This window comes from Stylophora pistillata, chromosome 3 (genome assembly GCF_964205215.1).
Source record: "Stylophora pistillata chromosome 3, jaStyPist1.2, whole genome shotgun sequence".
In the NCBI taxonomy this organism is placed as follows: Eukaryota; Metazoa; Cnidaria; class Anthozoa; order Scleractinia; family Pocilloporidae; genus Stylophora; species Stylophora pistillata.
The window spans coordinates 9,265,687-9,291,593 of record NC_142521.1 but is presented as its reverse complement, the minus strand read 5'-3'; the positions used below and the strand labels follow the sequence as shown (position 1 = coordinate 9,291,593).

Sequence of the window (25,907 nt, the reverse complement as noted above, 5' to 3'; positions counted from 1 at the left end):
AACACAACCTGCAAAGGGAAAAGATGTTTACAGTTCGAAGCTAGTGCTGAAAATGGAGACATGGTACACGTGGTTACATTATTTTGTTTTCAATCAGACAGGCCTCTAATTTTACATTTAGTACCCAGTGGCTGGAAGAAGAATGGCGGCGGATCGCCCAAGGCGAAGGATCACACAACCCTGTTTGGTATGTAAAACGATTCTTTGGTTGAAGGCGCCTTTGTTTCGAATTTCTCCTGTTAGCGGCGAATCGATCGCCGAGTAAGGAAGCGCTTTTCAGCGATTTCCTGTTACTGTTGCATTGTTCTGTCGATTCTTGCTTTTGTTCTGTTAGATCCATAACTGAACAGCTGTTTGCGAATACCATTTCAACTCCGCAGTTGAAACTGTTGTACTCTTTAAGTTTATCTAATAGGAAGTAGCCCTAAGAACTGTTACAGCAAACGCATCACGTGAATTTGAGTCGGAATAAGTGGTTGTAAGCTTTCGAATTTCACGTCGGCCGGTTGTTCGTAGAGAGCCCGAAAATGGCAATTTCCTCATCTTTGTTTAATTTAGGTTATGGGGAGAAAAAACACTATGCATTCAATATGGGGTTATGACAAAAGTCAAGTGCGCCGTCTGAGTCTTGTATCGTAGTAATAAAAGTTCAAGCCAGACAAAGACAGAATCATGGCCATTTCTTTGGAGAAAAATCGTACGAGAAATAAAAAACATTTAATATGGTGTTGATCACAGCTTAAAACGCAAGTCTTTTAAATAATTGAATATTCAATAACACGGGATCTTCATTAAAAGCATTAGCACTTTAGCGGGTTGAATATTGTCGAAGGCTTTTGAATGTTCTAACACGATCGTAGGAATTCAACAAGCAAAATTATAATATTTTCAGGTAAGGATGAGCATGAAACAACCATGTTGTATTTGTTTTTAAGTATTATCACAAGTACAATTTTTACAAAACGTAAAACTTCAGACATGTATTTCAACGCCTGACGGATGTCAGCCTTGTGTAATTTCATGCATGGTTGCATTTCAAAGTCCTTAAGTCCGAAAATGCGATCATTTGTACAACTTGACCCTCTTTTTTCTTGAGACTTGAGGGTAAAACTGTCATGAAAGCCAAATATTTGATCTCTCAGCTCAGGACTGTACAGTTTTTCTTTTCCATTTTTGATGCCTCATGTTAAAGAGTTTTAATTAATATCAGTATTGGGTAAAATCTTGTTGTTTTTATATTTGTTTTAATTGCTTGTTGATGTACTAACTATTTATTTGTCCTATTTATTTATATTTACTCATGCATTTTGTTTTGTTTTGTTTTTTTTTTTATTCATATTAATGGATTTTTTTCTCAAATTACTGGAAAACTGATCTTTACATCTGCATTCCAGCCTCTTAACTTTATTTTCTGAGAATTTTTTTTCAAGTGCGTCTCCTGCTCTATTACATATATCTTATAAACCAAGCGTGAGGGCCATACTGGGAGAATATTGGCCAGAGGTCTTGACAGTACAGACCTCACTGCGCTCGGTCCTTACAAAAAAGATAGAGGGCCGATTTTCTTCCAGTACAGTCCTGAGCAAGCTTGGTTAATAAGAGATTTATTATACGACTGAAGTTCAAAGGGACACAATGTAATTTAATGTATTTAAATGTAATGTGTGGACTCTATTATAAGTGACTTTGCAAAAAACTTAAGATGCTCAGCATAGCCCATTTAAGAATCAAGATATATTTTCTTCAGCCCATTCTATTTTTCAAAATTATTATAATTCATTTTGGTGGATCTCAGTTGGTGTATATACAGATGTTTATTAACCTTTGGTGTTACATCATGACAACAACTTCCACCTGATAAGTTTGAATATTCTCATTACCTTTTTTCTGGATATTATATGGATTTTATAGGGAGAAGTTACATGTTAATCACTTCTGGGACTTAAAGGGTTAATAGAAAATAGGAGCTACACAATAATAGGTCCTGTAGGGGGTTAAAAAGCCAAGAGTCAGACAGTGTTCACCAGAAAATTGGTATTCAAGTACCACAACAGGTGTTTTTGTTTCCTCGATAGGAATACAATGGAGGACTTCTACACAAAGAGGAAATTATGTTGCGGAAAGCCATGTATGCCTCTCTTATAGAATCTAAAAAACCTTCACTGAAAAAAATAGATGAGCATCCATCTTCAATGGATCATGAAGGATGTAGTGTTAATGGAGTACTTGAGGATGTGGAGTTTATCTCAGCAGAAGAAGAAATAAATGGTAAGCATTGTGCCATTCCAAATGACGTTGACAATAATAATAGTCTTAGCGTTAACCAATTTGAAGATGTGCCGGCCATCGAGATGCACAGCCCCTCATCAAGTGATGCAGCTACACAGAAAAAGACAAAAATGAACAAGGAACCAAGCAAACTGTTAAATTATGTACTCAAGAAGAAGAAAGAGAAGAAGAATAAGGCCAGGACTTTATTAAGAACTCCATCACCTTTGAAACTTCAAGCTCATGGTGATAGTAGAAGTATAGACTTTTCAGGTAGAGAAGCAAATGTCCTGAGAAATACATCTTGTTTATCTCAAAATGGGAAAGTGAAAAAGAAGAAGCGGCAAAGAGGAGCCCTAGCTGTTTTTGTAGCCATGAATAAATCTGCTGGAGGGAAATTGAACAAAAGCCATAGTCTAGGCAAAGAACTGCTAATGAGGGCTAAAAAGAAGAGGAAAAGAAAGCAGAAAAACATGGAGACTCGAGTGTGTGGAGGTGGAGCAGCTGTAGGCCTTTCTCACAATGGGCATCCAGGTGTTGAAAGTGAGGAGTTGCCAACAAAGAAATACAAGAAGGAGGAGAAGAAAAAGTGAGTTGTAATACAGTTGAGCCTTGATTATCTGGACTCATTAGGACTAGACGAAATAGTCCAATCAAGGGTCTGGATAATCAGGAATATGAATATTAATGAGGAACAAAAACTGATTAAATTAAGAAAGCCACATTTAATCCTGAAACAAAACATTTACAAAATAATTGTTTTGAAAAAGACATGGTCTACGTCTTCACTTTCCAATGGGAATACCTCTACATGTGTGTATTAACAATCAAAATTAATGAAATATGTTTTTACATTGACCTAAAATGTTGAAGTAGTCAGTAATTTGTCTTAAAGAAAAACATCCCCTTTACATCACTTTTCAATGCAGCTGTAGTTGTAAAAAGAATATGGCTACAGATCGTGATCGTGACTAATAAATATTCAGAAAAAATTTGGACCAGAGAAAAAGGTTCGACTATAACCTGTTGACGACTAGAAGGAAGTTTTAACTTCCTGTATTAGTCATTAATTATGTATCATCAGTTTTTGAATTTTTTTCATGTAAGGTCTCAAGTGTTTTATCAGACACAAAGAGGATTGACAAGTATTGCATTCCACTCAGCTGCTAGTTTTCGTTTTTTAGTGTTTAGAATCTTATTGATAATTCATCCCTCTAGCTAGTATGCATTTCCTTATAATCTTGTCCTATGAGGATTTAGTGTAAAATTGAAATACAACAGTCCTTTTCTTTTCTCCTTACCTGTCTGATGGAAAATGTGTTGATATTACAAAGAGAAGTTATTCGTTTTTCATTCCTGGGAGTTGAAGGGTTTTAGTTCAAATGCAAGGGGATTTCATCTGTTTTCATGTTCTCTAACTTGTAAATACATTAATTTACAACAGTCAAATTTTAATTGTTCTTGTGGGTTACTGGTAGATTATATCACTTGTACATGTTCACTTTAAAAAAAAAAAAGGTTGAATAGAAATATGACGACAGCAACAACTTTATTTGCACTTTCAAATTAGAATTAGAAATTATTTTAAGTTATGTAAATTAACGAAAAACATGAGTGAAAGATCAGGTAACTCTTGAACCACTGGGTTTGAAATTTGATATCATCCTTATGTTCCAAAAGACTGAAGGACACAAAAAAAACAAAAAACAAAAAAGAATGTACTGGTATGTTTGTCAAAACTAGACAAAGTGATTAAATGAATTGCTATGATCATAAGTATCATCCCAAACTAAACAGCTATCAGATAAAAATGGAAGAATAATCACAGGATACTTTGTAAGATTAGAATTTTAACTTCAATAAATTATCTTATATTACAAAGGACACTAATGCCTTAAATGTGTATTACATCATACAATTTTGAAGGTACATAACCAAGAGAAAGATTTGTAAGAGAAAAAAAGACATTGTGATGGTAACATGATTGTATTCTGCTGTCTCCCTTTGTTACTTAAAATTGGAAACAGTCAAATTAGCAAGTGTAGAGTTTTGCATTTGTATTTATTTCTCATTATGAATACAGCTTATTGATGTGCATCTTTTGTGATTTTGTAGGCCACACAGAATGGTTCAAGCACAGAGAAAATTTGCCAAGAGGCATCCATTAAGTCCCAACAGGTACAAATTTTGTTTTGATCAGACAAAAATAGGTAAAAATAATATCCGTTAAACACTAACATCAGTATCCATATTCTATGTACGCTCTTGTTATTCTCATGATCTCAGTGAATTATCCAGCAGTTTTACTGTTAGGAAAAATAAGGTGCTGGTCTCTCATAGGGTTTTAAAGTGTTAAATTACATATTAATCATTTTATTTTTGGTTTATTTATTTACTCATTTGATGTCTATTTTTTTCAGCATGAGATATCAGGTGGACAATAACTTATATGCAACTCCATGCACAAGAGCAAAGACTGAAGATTTCCTGACCTTTCTGTGTTTAAGAAGTGAGTGGTGTAATGCTTTAGTTTATATTTGAACCCCATTTTCACTCCCAAGATCTCGAGAGTAATTCTCCTTACTGTCTGCCATACAATTCTTATGACATTGGTTCAGAGAATTTGGTACTGGATCAACTAGTTATCCCCCAATTGATATTTTTCTTTATTCTCATTATGTGTCTGAGAGATATTGTATTGATGTAGTAAGAAGAAATTCTCTCTTGGTCACTCTAGAGGTGGTCAGTGGTAGAGATTTAGCCAGCAGGGTTAGGGGGTGAGGTAGATATCCACTGGTAGCCACAGACGCTGAGGTGAAAAGTTGTTTTTAATTATTATTACACGACTCAAGCAGTCAGAGGGCCAATAACTAAAATCAACCAATCAAAATGCTTTATTGCCGGTCCAATATTCTCTAAGTATTGGACTGGGTACTGTCCCGAATGGTCCCGAATAATACCGCACTTGTGTCCCTTTGAACTTCAGTCATATAATAAATCTCTTATTAACCAAGCTTGCTCAGGACCGTACTGGAAGAATATCAGCCCTCGGTCTTTTTTGTATGGACCGAGCGCATACTGTCAAGACCTCGGGCCGATGTTCTCCCAGTACAGCCCTCGCGCTTGGTTAATAAGATATATGTATACACCAAAATGGTAAGATGTTATATAGCACAAAAAGATGATTTTAACTCATTTATTCCTGCAACTATCACAATCTTTTTAAGTGAAAATCCTGCAAGAGTTGCTCAGAGGTGAAATAGAAATGATATTCAGAGTTTGAGTATCCAATCATAGCATGACCTCAACACCATCCACTATTTTAATATATATTAATATATATATTATTAGATACAATGAAATATATGAAGTTCATATATTTTGAACTGCAGTATTAGATACGTATGATGCACGATCCTCGCAGTAGATAGCGCTATTTAAGCAATAGCGAAAATCAGACCTGAAAAAAATCAGGCCTGTACGGGATTCAAACCACTGACCTCTGCGATACTAGTGCAGCGCTCTACCAATTGAGCTAACAAGCCAACTGGGAGCGGGCCGTTAAGTTGAGATCAACTTAACGGCCTGAGATCAACTTAACGGCCTGCTCCCAGTTGGCTTGTTAGCTCAATTGGTAGAGCGCTGCACTAGTATCGCAGAGGTCAGTGGTTCGAATCCCGTACAGGCCTGATTTTTTTCAGGTCTGATTTTCGCTATTGCTTAAATAGCACTATCTACTGCAAGGATCGTGCATCATACGTATATATATTATTATTAAAAACTGGATCATTGGATAATGCAATCCAAGACTTTTTATTGGCTTAGCCATTATGGTATATGAGCCAATATACCATAATCTAATATCTGTACATTGTAACATCTGGTTTCTTCTCACAAAATAAAGCGAGAAGATTTGTCTAATATCTTGGGGGCGTCTTTTTTAATAAAACAATTATTCCACTCGCGCTTGTTGGATATGAGATGATTATAGCCAACTTGCTCATTGGCTATCTATCATCTCATATCCAACGCGCGCTCATGGAATAATTGTTAAATAACCTGGTAATAATTACTATTTGTGATACTGAGAACTATTTTCAAGGCTGTGGTCTAGCATTGCCCAGTGACCCCTGTGGTGCCTTACTTTTGCTCTTGGGTGACTCAGGAATTTTAGTTTTTTCATACAAAGCATATGCTGGGTACCCTGGATTTCACAGTTTCAGAGCACTGGGCTTCATTCAATTTTCCTTAGAGCACAGCCTTGATCTTACCATACAAGCCCAGTCAGGTTGTCTTAATCGAGCTGACTTTGCACTTAACTTCCTCAAAGTACAAATCTTTGCTCTTTCTTTGGTTGAATTTCTGGTTTTTCTTTTTTTTTTTTTTTTTTTTTTCAGGTAACCCTGTCTTACCAAAAGAACTAGAGGTCTTCAATAACCCTTGTCTACCGATGTCTCCATTATCAGAGGAGGAAGAAGATGTCTCCTCGCCACCCTCCCCTGCTCAGTCACAATCGTCAATGTCAAACTCGTCAAGCGCCATTCAAATTTCTCATTGCGACTCACCTGTCCTGTCTGTGGATAGTCCAGCAACTGGCGAGGGGCCATCATGGGAGAGCGGAGTTGTGCGAATGTACGCTGATGGTCCGAAGGGACTGGCAGCCAAAGGCAAGGAGGAGAAGAAGTTCGATGAACTTCTTCCGAGTGATGAGGCAGATGTGAGTGAATTTTTCCTTGATATATAGCCGACTGTCTATGGTTGCATTTAAATGTTACATTCATTCACAAGTTTATTCTTTAGTCATCGTCAACAGGCAGTAAAGCTTTTTTTTTTTTTCCTCTTCTTACTTGACAGTCAGTTCGAGGAATTTGTACTTTTTCACATATCATTCCTTATAGATTCTGTTACAGTAAGTGTTTTATTGACAAATAAATTCTTCCATGATCCATGCATGTGTTCAGTTGTAGTTCACAGATGAAATCAAAATGTGATTAGAAAAATTAAGAGGTGCACGAGCTGCAAACCCACGGCGACGAGTAATCTCTTAAGGTTTCGTATGACCAAAAAAAAGGGGAAGTGTCATAAATAAAAAGATTAAACGTAAAGTTTTTTATTCACGTTTTTTCCCTCTTGGGAGCTTAATGTTTTCAATTTAGTCATTTTAATCTACAGTATCGCTCAAAAGTAAGTTAACAGTCTCGACTCCACACTCGATCCTTGAAAGTATCGCGAATCGAGGATCGAGAATCGACTATTGATTATCGAGAATCGAGAATCGAGGATCGAGTATCGAGGATCGAGTATCGAGGATCGAGTATCGAGAATCGAGGATCGAGTATCGAGGATGAGAATCGAGTATCGAGGATGAGTATCGAGGATCGAGGAAGAGTATCGAGTATCGAGGATCGAGGATGAGTATCGAGAATCGAGGATCGAGGATCGAGTATCGAGGATGAGTATCGAGAATTGAGAATCGAGGATCGCTGGAAAATCGAGGATCGGGGATCGAGAATCAATAATGGAGACGCTCGAAGAACTTTTCTAGGATTCATTCGATCCGCAGTTTCAAGCAAACGGTTTTACCCTAGTATGCAAAACAGAGAACTAAGTGTCATTCGTATCCATCCTCTGATACTACTTTTACCTGTTGCTTTAGTCATCTCAGTTTCGTATTTCTGAGTTCTTGGAAAATGTTGTTTGCACATTAAATCTCCTTCCACCCAACGAGCCGAAAAACTTTCAAATATTTGCGATGTAGCGACACGGGTATACAGCGCCTGTTGCGTTTTTGATTAACTGATGAACCCTTTACACCGTGGCATCAGTATGCATATTTTCCATACTGTTCCCCGTACGTTTCCAAATGTGCTGACAAGGAGAATGTGTTTAAAAATCGAAAGCGTTTTCCGTTGGTGATCATTTCCTCTATTCTCGTGACCTTAGTGTTTTACTGGGGGCGATGTTGTAAGGGGAAAGTGAATGCTAGTCACTCTTAGGGGCCGACCAATTAACTTTTGAAGGGGAGGGGGGTGGGTGATTTCTGGTCATCAAGAAATTTTTTTTCTAGCAATCTGCTGTGCAGGATATTTTTTTTCCAGCAATCTGCTGTGCAGGATATTTTTTTTCCGTTCTAAATGCCCTTTTTTTTTCTGTTACATTTGCTCTGCGTGCAATTTTTTTTCTTTCAACAAGCACTTGCAGGAAATTTTTTTTCAAAATCACCCCCCCCCCTTCAAAAGCTAAATGGTCGGCGCCTTAGGGGTCAAAGTTTCATTTGTCCACGTGCGCAGAAAAGCTGGAACAAAAATTGCATGATTCATGAGTATTTACACTCATGTTTCATTAAGATTTCTGTTCCTTATTCTTAAAATATCGCTTTTGTCGTGAATCAGTTTTCCATCAGTCTATCGATGAATCGTAAAGGGCGAGGCGCGAAGGGCTATTAAAAGTTTCATCTCTTAATTAAATCCATGACGTTTGGAAGGGGTTGAATTTTGGCTTCACATACGCTCTTTTGAACGAAAGCGAACAAACGTAATGAGTTAACAGTGAATTTAAGTGATTACAGGTCAATTCCCTTGAGAATGAACTTTTAAATGGTGTATAAACTTTTAAATGGTGTATGAACTTTTAAATGGTGTATGAACTTTTAAATGGTGTATGAACTTTTAAATGGTGTATATCTATATACTTAATTCGTGACTACGCATAACTGGTTTTGAAAAGGCGTCAAGTACTTCTTTTGATCGATGACATTCTCTTTGAATTCTCCTTTTAGAGCCCAAGAGACCTCACAAAATCTGTGACACCACCGTTAGCTTTTAGAGTGTCTTCTCGTCCGACCAATCTGTCATCGCATAGGGTAAAAGATAAGCAGCTTCCGCGACCGATTCCGAAACCTTTCGCTGTTAAACCCACTCTTGCAGGCTCCTTGCACACAAAGACATCATCTTCTCCTTTGGCGAGCAAAGTTGGTTCTTGTTCCATTCCTCCGCCTCCCAGTCTTGTACAATCATCAGATTCGTCATCTTGTTCTCCTCCTCCTCCGCCATTGCTATACATTCCTGCGGCGGCTCAGAGAGTCACTCATCTTCACGGTCCTCCCACCCTTCAGAGATTCCCATCGACTTCTACGCTGGATCAAGAAAGCACTTTGCCTTCAGAGGTAAAGCACAGGCTGACAACCATTCAAGATGACGGACCGCCGCCTTTAAAGAGATTTCCGCCCATTGATGCGGAGCAAGATGACGCGAAGAGAAACGACGCCTCGAAGGAGCCATATTTAAGAAAGGCTGCATGTTCAGAATTCCAGCCAATTTCATGGACATCAAACAATAGTGAAAAAAAGGACCGTGCTTCAGTTGATACTGTTTCAATTGAGAGATCGAACCCTTCTGTTTGTGACTCGACTAAAATTTCAGAGGTGGAAAAAGAGATTGACACGAAGGCAACTCCCTGGAAGAGCAAGGAAATGCCGCTGTTACGGAGACATTCTTCGGCAAGTGAGGTCGCTGATGCGCACGTTAAAGATCACTTGCTTTTCTCAGGGGCATCGCGTAGAATCAATTCGAGCAGTAGTCCTCCTCGTCTGCAGCGGGTTCCTATCTCGGTAGATACAGCAGTTGAAACGCATCTCAATCTAGTTGTCTCCTCCGGAAATTTAAGTGAACCTATCCGGAAGCATATAGAAGCTTCCAGAAGTCGCTATTCACCGAACTTTCCGTCTCACCCTCCAAGACTGGTGAGACATTCACCAAGTCACCTTGGAAGAAACACTAGTCCAGCATTTCTCCAAAGTGATTCTTTGACTCTCGGCGTTGATTCCAGTCGGCGGCAGACTTCATCGTTTATTGATTTAGCTTCCTCTAAACCTGTTATTGCGCAGTCTTTTCAGGAAACGCCTTTCGAAAGAACTATTCCCGTTGTCGAGTCTCTAGTTTCAGCGAGAAATTCTCCGCTGTTTACGTCTAGTCAGTCCAGTTACAAAAGTACTTACGTTTTCTCAAATCGCCAGACGTATGTGCAGCCAGAAAACGAAACGAGACCGTTGCCAATCAGCGCCTTGATGATGCCCACTGCCAATGGTTTAAACGCCTCTGGAAATCAGGTCGAAGTTAATGCCATGCGACTTCAAGTAGATGGTGGTTTCAGCCGATTGAACGAGCGGCAGCTGACGCGCCCTGTGCAAAGTCCGTGTCCAAGCCCTTCCTCGTCCTCGTATATTCATCGGGGAGCAAATTTCAGTATCACGCCGGAAAATAGACAGCTTAGTAATTCTCCTGTGGGATTTAAGAGAATCCCATCTCCAAGATCCGACTTGTTCAGCGGCATGTCATCAGCACCAGTTGACTATTCATATATGTCGCACGCTGGCCCTAAAATAGATTCTGCGGTTTCGGGAGGTAAACCGTTGGCTTTCCAGCCCAGCTTTAGACAAAAAGAAAACTCCCTAGGAGGCTTGCCTCCTACGTGGTCTCATTTACAGTCTCCCTATTCCATATCATCCGCTGCTTCTCGTAGTTCACCAAAACCGTACACTTTCTCTGCAAATCTCTCGCAGGCTTCGCGCCATTCTGGGTCATATTCTGTTTTGCATTCAAACGCAGGAACGTTAGAAAGATATTCCGTTGGTCCGTCTGGATCGAGTGATTGTCAGTACGTGTCAGTTATTCAACGCGCAAATGCCAACAAAGGCGAACCATCACGGCGTGAGATTTGGACAGGCGAACAAGAAAATATCAAAACATTTCAATTGCCAAAGGCATTTCAGGGAGGCGATATGCGAACTGATGCAAACTCAAATGCCTTTTCAACCATAGTTGCATCGCCAGATGCATCCAGGAGGGAGCAATCATTCAAGGATCATCATAAACAAATACAATTTTCTGTGAAAAATTCCGACACTGTTAACTTGAACCGGCAAACGCCAAGCGTATCAAGCAATCGTGATACGGAGAGGCCGCCAACTTCGGACTCGCCCAGGTTAAAAGCAAAGAAAGACAAAGTTTCGGGTTCAATGAAATGTGTCAATGCAGGTTCCAAGGTGAATAGTCCGCAAAAAAATGTCAAGAAAACTCAAGGTTCCAAGCAAAAAGAGACGGTGTACTCTCTTCCAGACAAACCAAACGATTCGCCGGTGTTTTATCCGAGTGAAGAGGAATTCCGTGATCCTGTTGCATACATAAACATGATACGCGGCACCGGAGAAAAGTTTGGTATCTGTGTGATTTGCCCTCCTGAATCTTGGAAGGTTTGTTTGATTTTATGTTTTTACAGTTATGACAACTGAAGTGTTTAAAAGGTGTTACTCAGGCTTTGTCAAAGTACTAAAATGTGCTTGCTCTTATTTAAATGAAATTGCAATCTGAAATTTATTCGATCGCACAAATCTACCTTATTTGTTTCGTAGTTTTCAAATAACAGCCTTCCAAACTTTCCCTCTTGGGTCAAGAAATAGTGTTTTCTTCTCTCTTAGTTATATTTATAGTTGTGTTTTTTATCATTTTCTTGCTTTAGCCCGAGTTTCAGGTGTCAGACAATTTGCGTTTTAATAGCGAGTGTCAGTTGATCCACAGACTTCAAGACAGGTGAGAGACTGGTACGACTAAATAAAGCTGCCATTTATAAACCTTCTCCCACCCCCCTCCCCACCCCCTCTTAAGATATTAGTATTAATTCTCTTCACTGGGTGATACAACCTAGCTTTTTTTTTCTTTTTTGTAATATTGACTTGCCTGAATTTTTTAAAGAGTCGCACTCAGTTTCCACTTCCTGATTAGAATTTGCGTAGTCTATAAAATTTCATCGTCTGATCACGAGGACAGGAAACTAGGTCTTAGTTTTTTCCATTTGATTGGTCGAGGGGATGGCGCAATATATTCCAGACCAATCACACACTTCTGTGACTCCCTGCAGTACCAGACCCCTTCCACGCACAATTGAAAATTATCAATGTAGACGTTGTTAACTTTCCCTGGTGTTGAATTTTTCCCAGGTGGGGTCCTGTGGAGGAAGAACTGGCTTGCATCCGCAAACATCTTGATCAGCAGTCCATTTCTCTTGTGCCCATGCCTCAGGTAAGGGATTTCGTGCATCAAGTATTGTTTTGTGCATCAAGTCGTCTAATAATTACCACTGATAAGAACTCCTATGTTCACTCTGGAACAACTATGACCATTCACCCTTAAGAGTGACAATATCACCCCTGAATCACACATTAAGGTAAGTTAATTCTCCTTGCTAGCACTTAAGGAAATGTATAGAGAGCTGTATGGAGAATATGCATAATGATATTAGGGTGTAAAAGGGTTAAGTGTAAACGTAACGAATAGTTTGTCTTGTCTTGCAGATTGGTGGATTAGAACTTGATCTTCCTCAATTTTCCAGAGTAATTAAACAATTTGGAGGACTGCAGAAGGTGACATGTTTGTTAATCTGTAGATAATTACAGGAGAAAGACCCGGTGACCTAGAAGTTAGCGCGCTTGAATCCGGACCGAAAGGTCTGGATTCGTGTCCATGCTAGGCCATTGTTTTGTGTTTGTGAGTAAGACACTAAACCCTAACTCACAATGCCTCTCTTGAGCATGTAGTTTATTAGTACACTTCAGGACAGCTTTATGAGGCGAAACCTTGATAAGCTGGGGTAGTTCCGGGCCCTTAGGGCTGATAGGACCGAAACATGCAGAAGCTCATTTGCTTTCCTCGTTATTGCTGACAGTTTGCGAGAAAATTTACATTTTCTTTGATGATGAAGAGTATTAGACTGTAGTAAGGCAGCTTTTGTTTTGTTCAAGTGCGAAAACACAGCCATTGCCGCCTTCATAGACGGTGGGAATAAATCTTTTGATTCCTAAGATGCGTGTCATAGTTCTTTTTATTAACCGTAATATATTTTCTGGTTCTGTCCTCGTGTACCGGTTCACAAGAGCCAATACAAAAGACCAAACAATACACAATAGCTAACCGATAACTCCTAAACAAAGAAAGAACAATGGTAATTCCCTTGTGAACTGGTACACCAGGGCAGAACCTATTTTCTTGTTAAGTGTTGACGAGAATTTTGTGTTGTATTGATATAACATCTTCAAGGTGTTGAGTTTGTCTTTTCGTCACTGGTTGTTGGTTTGTTTTTTCCAACTGTCTGGAGAAGTTGAACAGCAATCAGTACTGGGTTAAACTTGGACATCATTTTGTTTGACTTTCCAGGTTATCGACAGCAAAAAATGGACGAAAATTGCTGAAGTGATGAAAATTCCTCGAGCGGTAAGTTGCGAATTTATTTATGGTTTTTCCCTGTGGGATAGATTGGATTTGTAGGGGTTTTGATAATTTTTTCCACAAGCGGCTACCGGTGGTACACTGTACGGATGGTACACTGTTTGAAAACTTTCAATAATACACGAGGTGTGCTACTGACGTGTTTGGGGAAATTATTCGGAATTGATAACACTCTCTCGTGTTGTTTTATTTCAGGCTCAAGACAGAATAGGAAAGTTACAGGATATCTATTGCAAATACTTACTCTCATACGATCTGCTTCCGCAGGTGAGCTTAATAGATAGATAGAGTTTATTGGAAAACAACATCGCATCCCATAAGCTGAATTACGTTGAATTTACAGTGGAAATGATTAATATAAAATCTACTTCTAAAACAAGAAATGTATGTATATATGTGTTTGTATGTATGTGTGTGTGTGTATAATATGTATACGTGCATTTGTATGTATAAAAATTATATACGTACATGTATTTATATATATGTTTATACGTAAAAGTTATAATTTGTTTGTTATAATACCGAAAATGGCTCGAAAAAACTTAAAAAAAAATATTTGGTAGCTTGCTTGCTTGTACTTGGCTTAAACCTGCACACCTTAACAGCAGCATGCATTTTCTCCATACTTCTCTCTATACTTTTCCTGATGTACTAACAAGGAGAGTTTGTTAAACGGTCAAGAGCTTCTTGCGGGGTTGCTCATTTGATCCAAGTTTTTTATCCAGTAGTTATTATGTATAGAGAAATTTACTGCCAGTCACTCTTTAAGGGTTTCTATGTAGTCTAAGTTTAAAATCTAAAATGATCCATTTTTCGAGCATTTACCTCCTAGTGTTTGCTTTGCAAAACCGTTCATTTCTCTTTTAGGAAGAAAAAGTTAAATTGTTGCAACAGGTCCACTCGGAGAGGGAAGGTAGCACCCCCTGTGGTACGTTCAAGAATTCGTGGTCAGTGAAGGTATGGGAGGCATTTTCTCTTTTACTGTTCATTCGAGTAGCTTCTTGTGAGACTCCAATTGGAAATTTTCATAAACTTTGATATGCTCAGAGGGCATGTACCAACCCATGATTTATTCCTTGGATGAAATCCCTTTGTGCATACGCACCAAGGCATCACCATAACTTCTAATGGCACGCCCCTACGACTTTCCCTCTTAATTCAAACAAATTTGAATACGTGGAATAAGCCGCGTTGACAAACGTTTCACTGAAACAGGGCTCTTCTCCGGACAGCGGTATCCAGGGGTAGTCTTAACAACCGTTATACCCCCGTGTTTGCCGGCCTGAAGACAATATAGGCAAGCCAGGAAACGAACAGTATCCAGTCGACCCTCTTTATTGATACTGGACCCCGGGAAGATTTAAGATGAGTTGTGGAGAGGTTTGCCGTGGGTCTGGCACTAATAATGATCAGTACCAGACCCCTTTGCAGACCTTTCGCCGGCTTACACTGTTCAAGGCTTCATACTTTCTTGCGGGCGAAATAACGCTCGTACTGAACCGCTTACAATGAAGAACTTCTCGCAGGCTCGAGTTCTTACTGCATTAGAACCACGCTGTTAATTACAAATAGCAATTAATGCAAATTAGACTGAGCCAACCTATTAGTCAGGGAATGATATTTGATGCGTTACTATATCCCCAGAACCATTCTCAAAGGAATATACGATGGCAAGTATAGAGAACTTCGTCTTTGATCAGGGCACTGATTTGTAATTCTGTTATGGTAGGGTCGTAACTTGTCTGTGGTACCATTCCAAAGACTTGCACGCAATGTACAGGAGCATTTTTTCAAGAAGCCACCTTTGGCCAACGACGTAGAGGTATGGCTGTGTGTGTTTGTCATTTTCTTGCTTTTTTATTACGATTAAATGTTTTACTTGGTTTATGAATATTCAACAATTCTTTTATGAGTGTGCGTTGGATATGAGATGGTAAATACGCGCCTCGTTGGCTTTCACCAATGTCGTATTCAACAAGCGCGAATAGAATAATTATTTCATCAAGTTTTCTTAAATCCTGCACGTTTGGATATTTGGAGCCTTTTTTAGCCACGCAACAGTTGGCGCAATTCATTTCCATATAAGGTGACTCAGAATATTAGCTGATAACCGGAGTTGACTGAACCAATCAGAAGACTGGAAATGCAATATTCGGAGTTGAAAATTTACTAAAGGCGGGTATATCATAGAGCGTGGTAGTAGCCGGCTGCGGATATAACTGGCCATCGTCCATGAATGTCACTTTTTATTATTATTATTTTTAGCGGGAATTCTGGAAGATTGTCCATAATCGTGAGAACTATATTTCTGTTCACCGTGGAAGTGTAGACACAAACCAGGAGAACACCGGCTTCCCAACTGAAAAAGGGAACGCTTATTCAAAGTAAGTTGTCCACAGAAGTAAAAAAAAGCTAAGCTATTTAAAAGCCAACTGGCAAAGGTTAAGATATATCCCAGATCAAGACAGATACTTCACTGCTTTGTCTAATTAAAGTAGCTAGCGCTTCGGAAACGAGTAGCCGACGCGTCTGGCGAACGTTGTATATACTTTTTACTCCATATCTAAACTGACTAATTTTTATAGGATTGGATGGAACCTGAACGTTCTTCCTCATTTGCCCGGTTCAGTTTTGAAACACCTGGGATTTGTTCAAGGTGAGAGCAATTTTGAGACAGAATCTTGTTATTGAACAGCTATAAAAGCGACTCTACCCTAGCTGTAAACTAGATCCTGACTGCAGGTCGTGTGTTTGTTTGTTTGTTTTTTGCCTCCCCCCCCCCCCTCCCAAAAAAAAAGAGAACTACCTCAAATATATTTACCAGGACTAAACAGATGCTTTTTTAAACAGGGCTTATAATGACCGCACTATACGGTTTCTATTGCAATTTCAGATGTAACAGTGCCTTGGCTTCAATTCGACATGATTTTCTCTGTGATATCCTGGCAAACACATCCTCTTGCCCTTTGCACGGTGGATTACCTCCACAACGGAGGGGAGAAAATCTGGTGGGAGATCTCGTTTGAACTTTTTAGTTAAGATAGAAATTGAGACATTTTGCCAATTTGGTATCACACGTCACATGTCCACCCTTCACAACATGCACACCCCCACTCCTCCCCCTTCACAACACTCACGCCCCCACCCCTCTCCCCTTCACAACACTCACACCTCCACCCCTCTCCCCCTCACAACCCTCACGCCCCCACCCCTCCCCTTCTTCCTGGCATATTTGTATCAAACACAACGAATATATGAAATTCATATATCTGAACTGCGGTTATAGAAACGTATTTGTGCACGATCTTCGCAGTAAAGAGCACTATTTAAGCAATAGTAAAAATCAGACCTGAAAAAATTCAGGCCTGTACGGGATTCGAACCACTGACCTCTGCGATACCAGTGCAGCGCTCTACCAATTGAGCTAACAAGCCAACTGGGAGCAGGTCATAGTGCTCTTTACTGCGACGATCGTGCACAAATACATATAGGTATCAGTCAACCGTTTCAAAAACGAACAGCGTTAGACAAAGAGCTTCTAACAGGATGGTTGTTACTGAATGTGTCTTAGGTATAGTGTTCCGGCTGGAGAGAGGAAAAACTTTCTATCTGTCTTTGGCCAAAGGCAAAGCGGAGAAAAGACAACAGAAATAGAGAAAATGGTGAGACCTTGGTGTTGAACATCATGCAAATATAGCCTAACTTGATAACGAATAGGAGACCAGACTAAACGATATCAACCAGGTTGCTGGCAAAGAAAATAATTTCTAACGAATTGGTTTCAGAATTAGTATAGGAAATGGAGAGAGGCATAGACGTACCGAACTGTGCTGTTGGCTGTTCCTTTTAAATTTGATTTCTTTTTCTCTCATGTTGCGGATTCATTTGCATTATCTGTTTTTCAAAGGAAAGGGCAACTAGTAAAGTTATGGTTAAGATTTTAATTGAATGCTAGAAACGTGTCAAAAAGTAATTTCAAGGCCAATGGCTAGTGAAAAAATACGACAGTTACCTCGCAGGCAATGCTGCAACCATGACCAAACACTCGAAACGGCAGCTTTTTCTTGATCATTAATCAAATTTGTTCAGTCCCTAAACATTGTGGCGTGAAATTTCTCGCCAATTGTTTTTTTCCGCAGGTTTCTCCCAGCAGTCTCTCGGACAACGGAGTAACGGTTACAAGAGTGGTACAAAAAGAGGGACAATTCGTGATCGTCTTTCCTGACGTATGGCAAACTTTCTTTTATCTATGAATCGTTTTAAATGTGTTGGCAGTTTGTTGTTTGAAACAACCCCAGATCTGATAGGTACGATGTCAAGTGAACTTGTTTTATTTCGGATTAATCAGAATGTTTTATTTGGCGGAGACGTTGCACTTCTTGCAAAAAGATATACATTGGCGAAGCAGAAAGACGACCAGGTGACCAATTCTGCGAACACCTTTATGACGTCCAAAGGAATGAAAAAGACGCATTCAAACCAGTCGCGTGACTCTTTAATCTCCCAAATCATTCTAAGCAACATGTTGCAGTTTGCGACCTTTTTCTACAGTTATGCAATTCGGAAAATTAAGATTCGGAAATTAAGATTAAAGAATTATCTTCCAAATCAGCACTCTTAATCACCACGATATCAACGAACGCTTTTTCAAATATATGAACTTCATATATTCATCGTATGTGATTTATCGTCACGGGTTTATTACGAATGAACTTAACGGCCTGCTCCCAGTTAGCTTGTTAGCTCAATTGGTAGAGCGCTGCACTAGTATCGCAGAGGTCAGTGGTTCGAATCCCGTACAGGCCTGATTTTTTTCAGGTCTGATTTTCGCTATTGCATAAATAGCGCTCTCTACTGCGAGGATCGTGCATCATACGCTTTTCATTGAATTTGCTTATTTATTCTTGTTTTTCACGTGACCACATTTCTACCAATGGCGTAGCTTCATCTTTTTGTACTAAACCGCACACAACCCACAATCCTTTTGTTCGCTCTTAAACACGAAGGCGCGCTATAAAAGGAGCCTTACGTCCCACTGGACCATTTGTCAATCAACCGTCGTGTGATGTAGAACTCTTAGAGTCAAGTCAGCTTGAGCTACAGCTACTCCAAAGCAGTGAACAGCGGGCGCATTCCTCAAAATTGTTTTATGTCTTCATCACAATAAAAGAATTTTTTAGATTTGTATTTCTTTTCTCCAATGGAACCTGTCTTTAGTTGTGGCGGTAAATTTGAGATCGAAGTAGGTGGTTCGCATGTTACCTCTTGCCGCCATGCTGGTGGAAGTAAACAATAGATATCTCATTAGCTCCTTTTGTTCGTCTACCAGCCTTTAAATTTGACACGCACACGTCAACGGTGAGTGACAAATGAGCCTAGGTCTTCCCAGGGAAGACTTCGTGTTTAAAGAAGGGCTAACGCTCGAAACGTCAGCTTTAGAAACTCGTTTCGGTGGCCAATGGACAGAGCTGAATAACGTATGCGCATGCGGTAGGTTTTGCCGCGAAAAACGGATTTTTGAGTAGTTTGCAGGGTTAAATTTCCTACTCTGTTGCTTCGAGGCGTCGTCTTCCTTGCCGCTGTTCTTTTACAGAACAACCTCCGAAAACTTGGTACACCCCCTAAAATTTTTCGAAAATTAATTTTCTCCTTGAAACCTCTGGAGTTAGGAAGGTGCCTTTGACGAAAAAAGAGTTCCTCGGTTTTAAATGTCAGCCCTTATAATTTTCCGCTAATTTCGCCAAATTTTAGACCTAGAACACTTGAGCCCGCGTTGATAACCGCATACCCTCTGACGTAGCATTTCATTATTCAGCCCTGTCTGGCCAATGTACGTTATTAACTCAGTTGATAAAACCAAATTATCTTGTAATGTTTGGTTGGTTAATTCTCCCAACACTTAATTTCATAATACCTTTTCCACAGGCGTATTACAGTAGCATCAGTTGCGGGTATTCTATTTCTGAAGCAGTGGCCTTTGCAACCCCTAACTGGGTTATGCTCGGGTATAAACGCTACAAGGTGAGATATGGAAAGAGTGATTGTTTTAACTGAACACTCCCATTTCGTTGTTTTTCTTTGCCAAAATACTGGTTAAAGGCGAAAAGTCATTTGCTTACGTTTTTCCTTTGTATCTTGATGTTGCGATGATGTTTGAGATTATTTTCGTACATTTCATCGGAATAATGTGTACAGCAAATATTTAGCCGGCTGTGCGACGCTGGTTTATAGTTCCTTCTGAATCCAGGATTATCCCTGACAGTTGGCGGGAAGTGCCTTCATTTCACCAGGTCAACTGAAGTTCATCTCTTTCAGGATCTTTTAATTCTTTTTTTTTTTTTTTCTTAAGGAATTGCAGGGCACCCCTTGGTGGAGCGAGTTTGCGTTCGAGAGGCTGTTGCTCGGCCTTGCTGAAGAGGTAAAAAGACCATGACTTCATCTTGTCCTTCTTTTACTTTTAAAAAGCCTTATTGCAAGAAGCCACAACCTTAACTGACATCGAAGGGGACAAACCAACATTATGAAAATTAACGTATGTTTTAAGTCTAAAAGATAATTCTCTATCGCCAAAACCAGCCAAAAAATGATAACCAAAAATGCGTCAGTAGTCCGCTGTAAGGTTTGGAAGTTGTCACGAGATGAATAGACTCTTTCAAGGTTAACGCCGCCATTTTGCCGGGGCTGCAAAACTGCTGGGGCGAACGCAAAATGTACAGTGAATGTACGGGAAAAGTTGAGAAAATGATGCTCGATAATTTGAGGAAGGTTGACATCGTGCAATTTCTATGAATTACAAACTAAAGATACCAGACCTACCAGTTTACCGATCAAATTTGAGAAATGAAGTCTCGCGAAAAAAGCCGCAAATTAAGATTTTGATTTTTCCATATATTTGTCTCTAAAACCAAACCGCCGTTTGCGGGAAAATTTAAAAGCATTTGTTTGAAAAACTAAAAATAAGATTTCTCACTTCTTAGCGAGCATTAATCACCCGACCTTTTCCATACATTCACTGTACATTTTGCGCTCGCCCCAGCAGTTTTGCAGCCCCGGCAAAATGGCGGCGTTAACCTTGAAAGGGTATATTTACTGACCTTCCAGTTCACACCCGCCCGGCACTACCAGGATCGTTATACTGATTCTTATTGTTGTTCATTAATTCCTTAAAATGTAAGTTTGAATATCGGTCCTAAATCAAACAAATTTCCCTACTTTTGAAATTGTACGGAGAAATCTCTCAGGTTATTTTCGAGCAAACGATAGTTTTGAGCCCAATAAACGGAGCCGCAATATATAACGCTCTCTACATGGTGGTATAGGAATGACATTCTTGTGGTAGGGTTCCGTTGCTGATGTGCAGGCTCTTACAGTATGCTCAGTAATGGTAAAGGGAATCAGTGTGATAAATTCTTCGCCTGAAAACGTGAGTGCGGTGGGCAGGGAATAAGCGGGGTGATGTTATAAAATGCGTAGAGTGATTTTGTTTCCTCTTTAAAGCAAGCAAACAGCAAAGTTTGTAGACAAATAAGTTTATTTGGGAAGGGCCTGTCAAGAACCAACCCAAAACACTATATTTGCTGTTTTCCCAAGCGAGAATTAGTAGTAATCAAGAGTAGGTTCATCCAAACCTCATTCACTTGGTTTCCTAGCATTTTGCCAAATTGCTCGGAAATTTTTTTACCACGTGAGGAATAATAGCTGTCGCTTTATAGTCGATACACTTTCGGATGTTAGCCTTCCGAATTGTGTTGCAGTGGCGACGAACATTGTATGATTCGTGAGGTAACCCTCAAAGAGTCAAAACTTAATATAACGCTTCTTGCGTTTCCTTTGCTTATCAGCTGAATGTGGAAAACCAGGAAGTGCTTCAGTGTTTGCTGACGGAGCTTAAGTCTGTGAGGTAATGTTGTGCGTGTTTGCTATTGTTTATTAGTACTTTTTGTTGCTATTATTACTATGACTATTGCCCTTTATATTATCGTCATCCTCACCGTAATTTTTATCATTGGTTTATTATTGCTGTCGTTACAATAGTTGATTTTATTACTCCACTCTTACGTCATTACATCATATTAGAGAAACTGAGCACGCTAAATATGCTTTGGTATTACACTGTAGAACAAGGCAAAAATACGGACAGAAACGATCCGTGCGATCTTTGATTTCTTTTCCGTTTTCTAGACATGATTTTTCCAGCAACGAACTTTGAAGCCCACAGGAATTTTTTCCGGTCATTAAGAACAATTAAATGGCTTCTTTTGTGTTCTTTTCTTCTTTCACGCACGCCTTATGCGATCGGTACGATACTCAGATAAGACGAAAGATTCTGAAACTAGAAGCAAAAATCCTAGAGAATGAAATGATTATAAAATTATAAATCTGTTATTCAATGGTTTAAAATATAATACAAGCGCACGTTTTGATAATTCCGTGGGGTGCCTGTGGCAGGCCCACGGTAAGCTTTGCCCGGCATTCCTTTTTCATCGTCGACGCAATCGACAAATTTAATTAATTCTTGAAATGCTTGAAATGATGGACGTTTTCCGTATTGCAAGATGATTTGGTTTCATCAACTGAGTTGATAAAGTTAATTGGCCACCGTAAATAGTTTGTAAACGTTGACGTTTCGAGCGCTAGTCCTTCGTCAGGGCGATTTCTAAGTTAAGCGCTGGATAGTAAGCATGTCTTCCTAGAAAGCAGATGATTGATGTGTTAAAAATTTCAAAGGTTTTTCGTTTTTGTTTTTGTTTTTGTTTTTTGTTTTTGTTTTTTTGTTTTTTTTTCAAAGGGATGAAGAGAAATCCTTTATGGTCCAGCTTCTAGAACTCGGTTTGGTTGAAACGCAAGTCGACAACGACAGAAAATTTTCAGGGTCACCTGGAGGTAAGAATTGCTTGATTTTTTCAGTAATAAAAACCCATGTCCGCGCATACGATTAACCCAAGGTGATGCATTTAAATCTTGAGGAGTTTGTTGGTCGATTTCTTAGACAGAAGGTGATCTTCGCTATGGTTTGTGCAACTCGGAGAAAACTGTACGAAACTTGTTTCAAATAATAATTTCCATCCGTTTCAATCATAACCTTATCTTTCCTTCAAATAACGATAGTTCGGCAACAAATGGCGCCAAAAATCCTCTCACGTTCCCTCTGGATTCAAGTGTTGCAAGGAACGGAAGCGAACCCATGACCCTCTGTTTATCTGTCGGTTACTGTGCGACTCTTAGCCACAGGGAGACCCTTATCGAAGTGGTCACTACTTTTATGCTTTAGGGAAACGCTTTCCATGATAAATCTTAGCATGCTATTCAGCTAGCTTAGCTCGTTTTGCTCCTTTTATCACTTCTTGGTGCCTTTCCCTCGCCTGACGAAGGACTTTGTTGTTACTTTGCTAATATTGTTCTAGGTAGGAAAGGCAAAAAGTCGAGCACAAACTGGCCTCAAGCTGAATCAAGCTGTGTTTTATATTGCGAGGTCTGTGACCGTCCGTGCTACGTCTCAGCGGTGAGTGTCCACTTGCGTCTGCGTAAAGTACAAAGTAAAGTGAAGTAGGGGAAAGCCTATTGACCTTTTTCGGATAAAAGGTCTATTTTTTTCTCCGTGTTAGAGTGGTGTCTTTGACTATAAAAATTTACTACTGCACTCTCTAAATTCTGTCCTCTCGATTTCTACAGGTAACAAGTGAAGATGATCCTCAAGTACTCTGTTTAAAACACGCCGTGGAACACATCCGTCAGAGGGCTTCTCCTGAGGGATTTAAAATTTTGACCAGACATGATACGGTAAGTACCGAGACGAAAAATTTACAGTTATGGGAAAAGTAACGCACTAATGGTCTCCGTGGTGGACTGCGCGTTAAGAGGTCTGGGCCCTAGCCCCGGCCAGGATCTTTGTGCAGTATTCGTGGTAACGAAAACTAACTCTCGCACGGAGTGAAGACGGGCTAGAGGCGATTTTCGATGAAATCAGAGATGCAATTCAACGTGCGGTGAACATCCTAGTAGTAGCAATACACTAAGTCACTTCATACCAGGGAAAAAATGATAAGCTTTGATAGCTGTTCGAGAGAGTTTCACCTCAAAGCGCAGCAGTATAGCGTTTTCCTTCAACTTCTGATGTTGTTGTTTCATACATATTTAATTTATTTCTTTTGGGAGGTAACTCAAATAGGTTCTCTACCCACCTTAAACAGATTTTGCGGCAGAATTTCATCGTAGCCTTGCAACCTTTTTTTCTATGACTAACTGATGCTTTTCCTTTTAGTCTCGACTGGAAGAACTTGTACGCAAGGTTGAGGAAAAGCTAAAAACCCTGCAAACTCCACAAACTGCAAAGTAAAAGAAGAAGAACTTTTCAAACGTCTCCAACGAATTTCCTGGAACGAAAGTATAATTGTAAGGCAAGATGAACTTTGCAAGAGTCTTTCAGAAATAAATGTACTAGCCCCCTCCCCCCATTCTGTGTTGTTCCGAGATACTTATTCTGTGTATTTCAGCACAATCCTAATCTGGAAGGGACTCATTTTTTCGAAAACACTCAATACTGGTATATTAAATTTTATTTACTGTTAGATGAGTTATTCTGTATATGTTTGTTTGTCCTGTTTTCTCGTTACCTTTTTGTTGACAGACACTCAGCCCAATGTACCCATTTTAATTTTGTTTTGTGTTCTTGTTTTGTCTTATTTGTTTGCTTTTTTTAATTCGAACTCTTTCAAAGTTTCTTTTGCTAGATTTAATCTACTGGTTGGTTTTTTTGGGTCAGAATGTACCGAGAGGTGTAAACGTCTTAAAGTGAAAGAAAATAAAAAGCAAAAACTAATAGTTGCTTTAGAGGCAAGTGAATATATAAAAAACAAAAATAATCTTTTATCAGGAACAGATTTGAAATATTAAATTCAATGCTCACAAAGATGAACTAGGTTAAAGTTTATAAATAAATGAAGAATTTTACGTGAATGAGCTGACGTGTCTTTGCTGCCCCCTACTTTACTTCTCAGGGACAGTAGGGATGGTTTTTTTTTAGCTCCCTGAGTGGACAACGTTGAATAATGCACGATGAATGATGTTTCATTTATGTATTTACTAAATAAGGGCGTCTATCTATCCATCAGCTCACAAAATATTCGCGTATGTTATATGTTTAACAAACATAATCCATGTTGCCGCGCATCTGTTCAGTATTCGAGTCACATAGGTCATTAAAATGAGATAAGGACCACGTCTTGGTGTCGTCTGTGATCTCTTATTAGGGACCTTAAGCAGTCAGGACGGCAACGCCAAGGAAGACTCCGATTAAAAATGAATTTCTACTCTTAGTTAGAATTTCAAACGTGGCTGCAGGAGCTTACTGTCTCATATGGCGCCACAGCTCAACTTCAGCATGACGTATAAAAGTGGCGTTGAGTTCCAAATGGAAATTAAAATAATTTGCCGTCGCGGTTTCGGTTCGCAGACGACGCAAATTTTGGCGATTTCACGTTGTTGTTTTGCATGGGACGGCTAAGAAATGTACAAAGTTTCAAAACGCACGTGCTAAGCTATTGTTCTGCCAATTAGATCTCTTGTTTTTCCACGTCCTCGTTGCCGTCGCCGTCGTGGTTGCTTAAGGTCCCTGATTGAACAGACCCACGGTGACTGATATTGATGGGAACGTCACCAATGCGTCAGTCCTTCAATAGGTCATGAGAAAGAACCAATCGAAGTCCGTACATAATTCAGCTTACTTATCTATTAAATTGCAAAATATTTACGCGAATGATATGTCAAACCTGTGGTGGTGTAGTCTGATTGTCCAGGTGAGGGTAGTCCTGAGAAGGACTGTTGTCGGTATAATGGTGACTTTACTGATGTTTCAACAACCTGAGCGGAAGTTATCACCCGAGTCAAGAGGGGGGGTTGATCCAAGTTTGGCTCTCGGGTTTCTAGCTGCAAGACTTCAGTGGTGTCAGTCGGTCGTGATTGGTCAGTTTCGATACGTCAGTAATGTTAGGTCGTTCTGATTGGTTTGTCTGTAATGTAAATGTAATCTCGTAACCAGATCTTACCGTGTAACTGTAACGTACAACCGCTTGGCCGTGAAATATCTGGGTACGAGCGAGACTAATGTTCATGTCTTGAACATAGTTGAAGGCAGATAGTTTCAAAAGAAAATGGGGCTGCGTCGGTGGGGGTAACGAAATAATTTGGATATATCAACAAAGTTGAAATGGTAAATTGGCCACCGTAACGATTACAAAAGCTGACGTTTCGAACGTTAGCCCCTCGTCGGAGCGAATAGAGGAATCGTGGGTTGTGTGTGCTTTTAAAGGCAGAAAATGGAGCTACGTTATTGGTGGGAACATGGCAACGAGAAAAACAAGA

The 25,907-nt window shown here is 39.6% G+C and overlaps 1 protein-coding gene across 1 annotated transcript; it reads left to right on the top strand.

Annotated features, from left to right (window-relative positions):
- The first annotated feature begins 2 nt into the window (after positions 1–2).
- Positions 3–24,503, top strand: LOC111322262 (uncharacterized). Its single transcript, XM_022925338.2, has 25 exons — positions 3–187; positions 2,076–2,857; positions 4,384–4,446; positions 4,689–4,777; positions 6,666–6,985; positions 9,047–11,518; positions 11,785–11,855; positions 12,263–12,344; positions 12,617–12,685; positions 13,476–13,532; positions 13,743–13,814; positions 14,415–14,504; positions 15,277–15,369; positions 15,813–15,931; positions 16,133–16,203; positions 16,441–16,555; positions 17,119–17,209; positions 17,687–17,773; positions 19,473–19,568; positions 19,897–19,965; positions 21,389–21,447; positions 22,336–22,430; positions 22,952–23,049; positions 23,220–23,327; positions 23,809–24,503. Exons 1-25 carry the CDS (start codon positions 143–145, stop codon positions 23,881–23,883), a joined length of 5,388 nt encoding a protein of 1,795 aa, XP_022781073.2. The 5' UTR covers positions 3–142; the 3' UTR covers positions 23,884–24,503.
- The last annotated feature ends 1,404 nt before the right edge of the window (positions 24,504–25,907 follow it).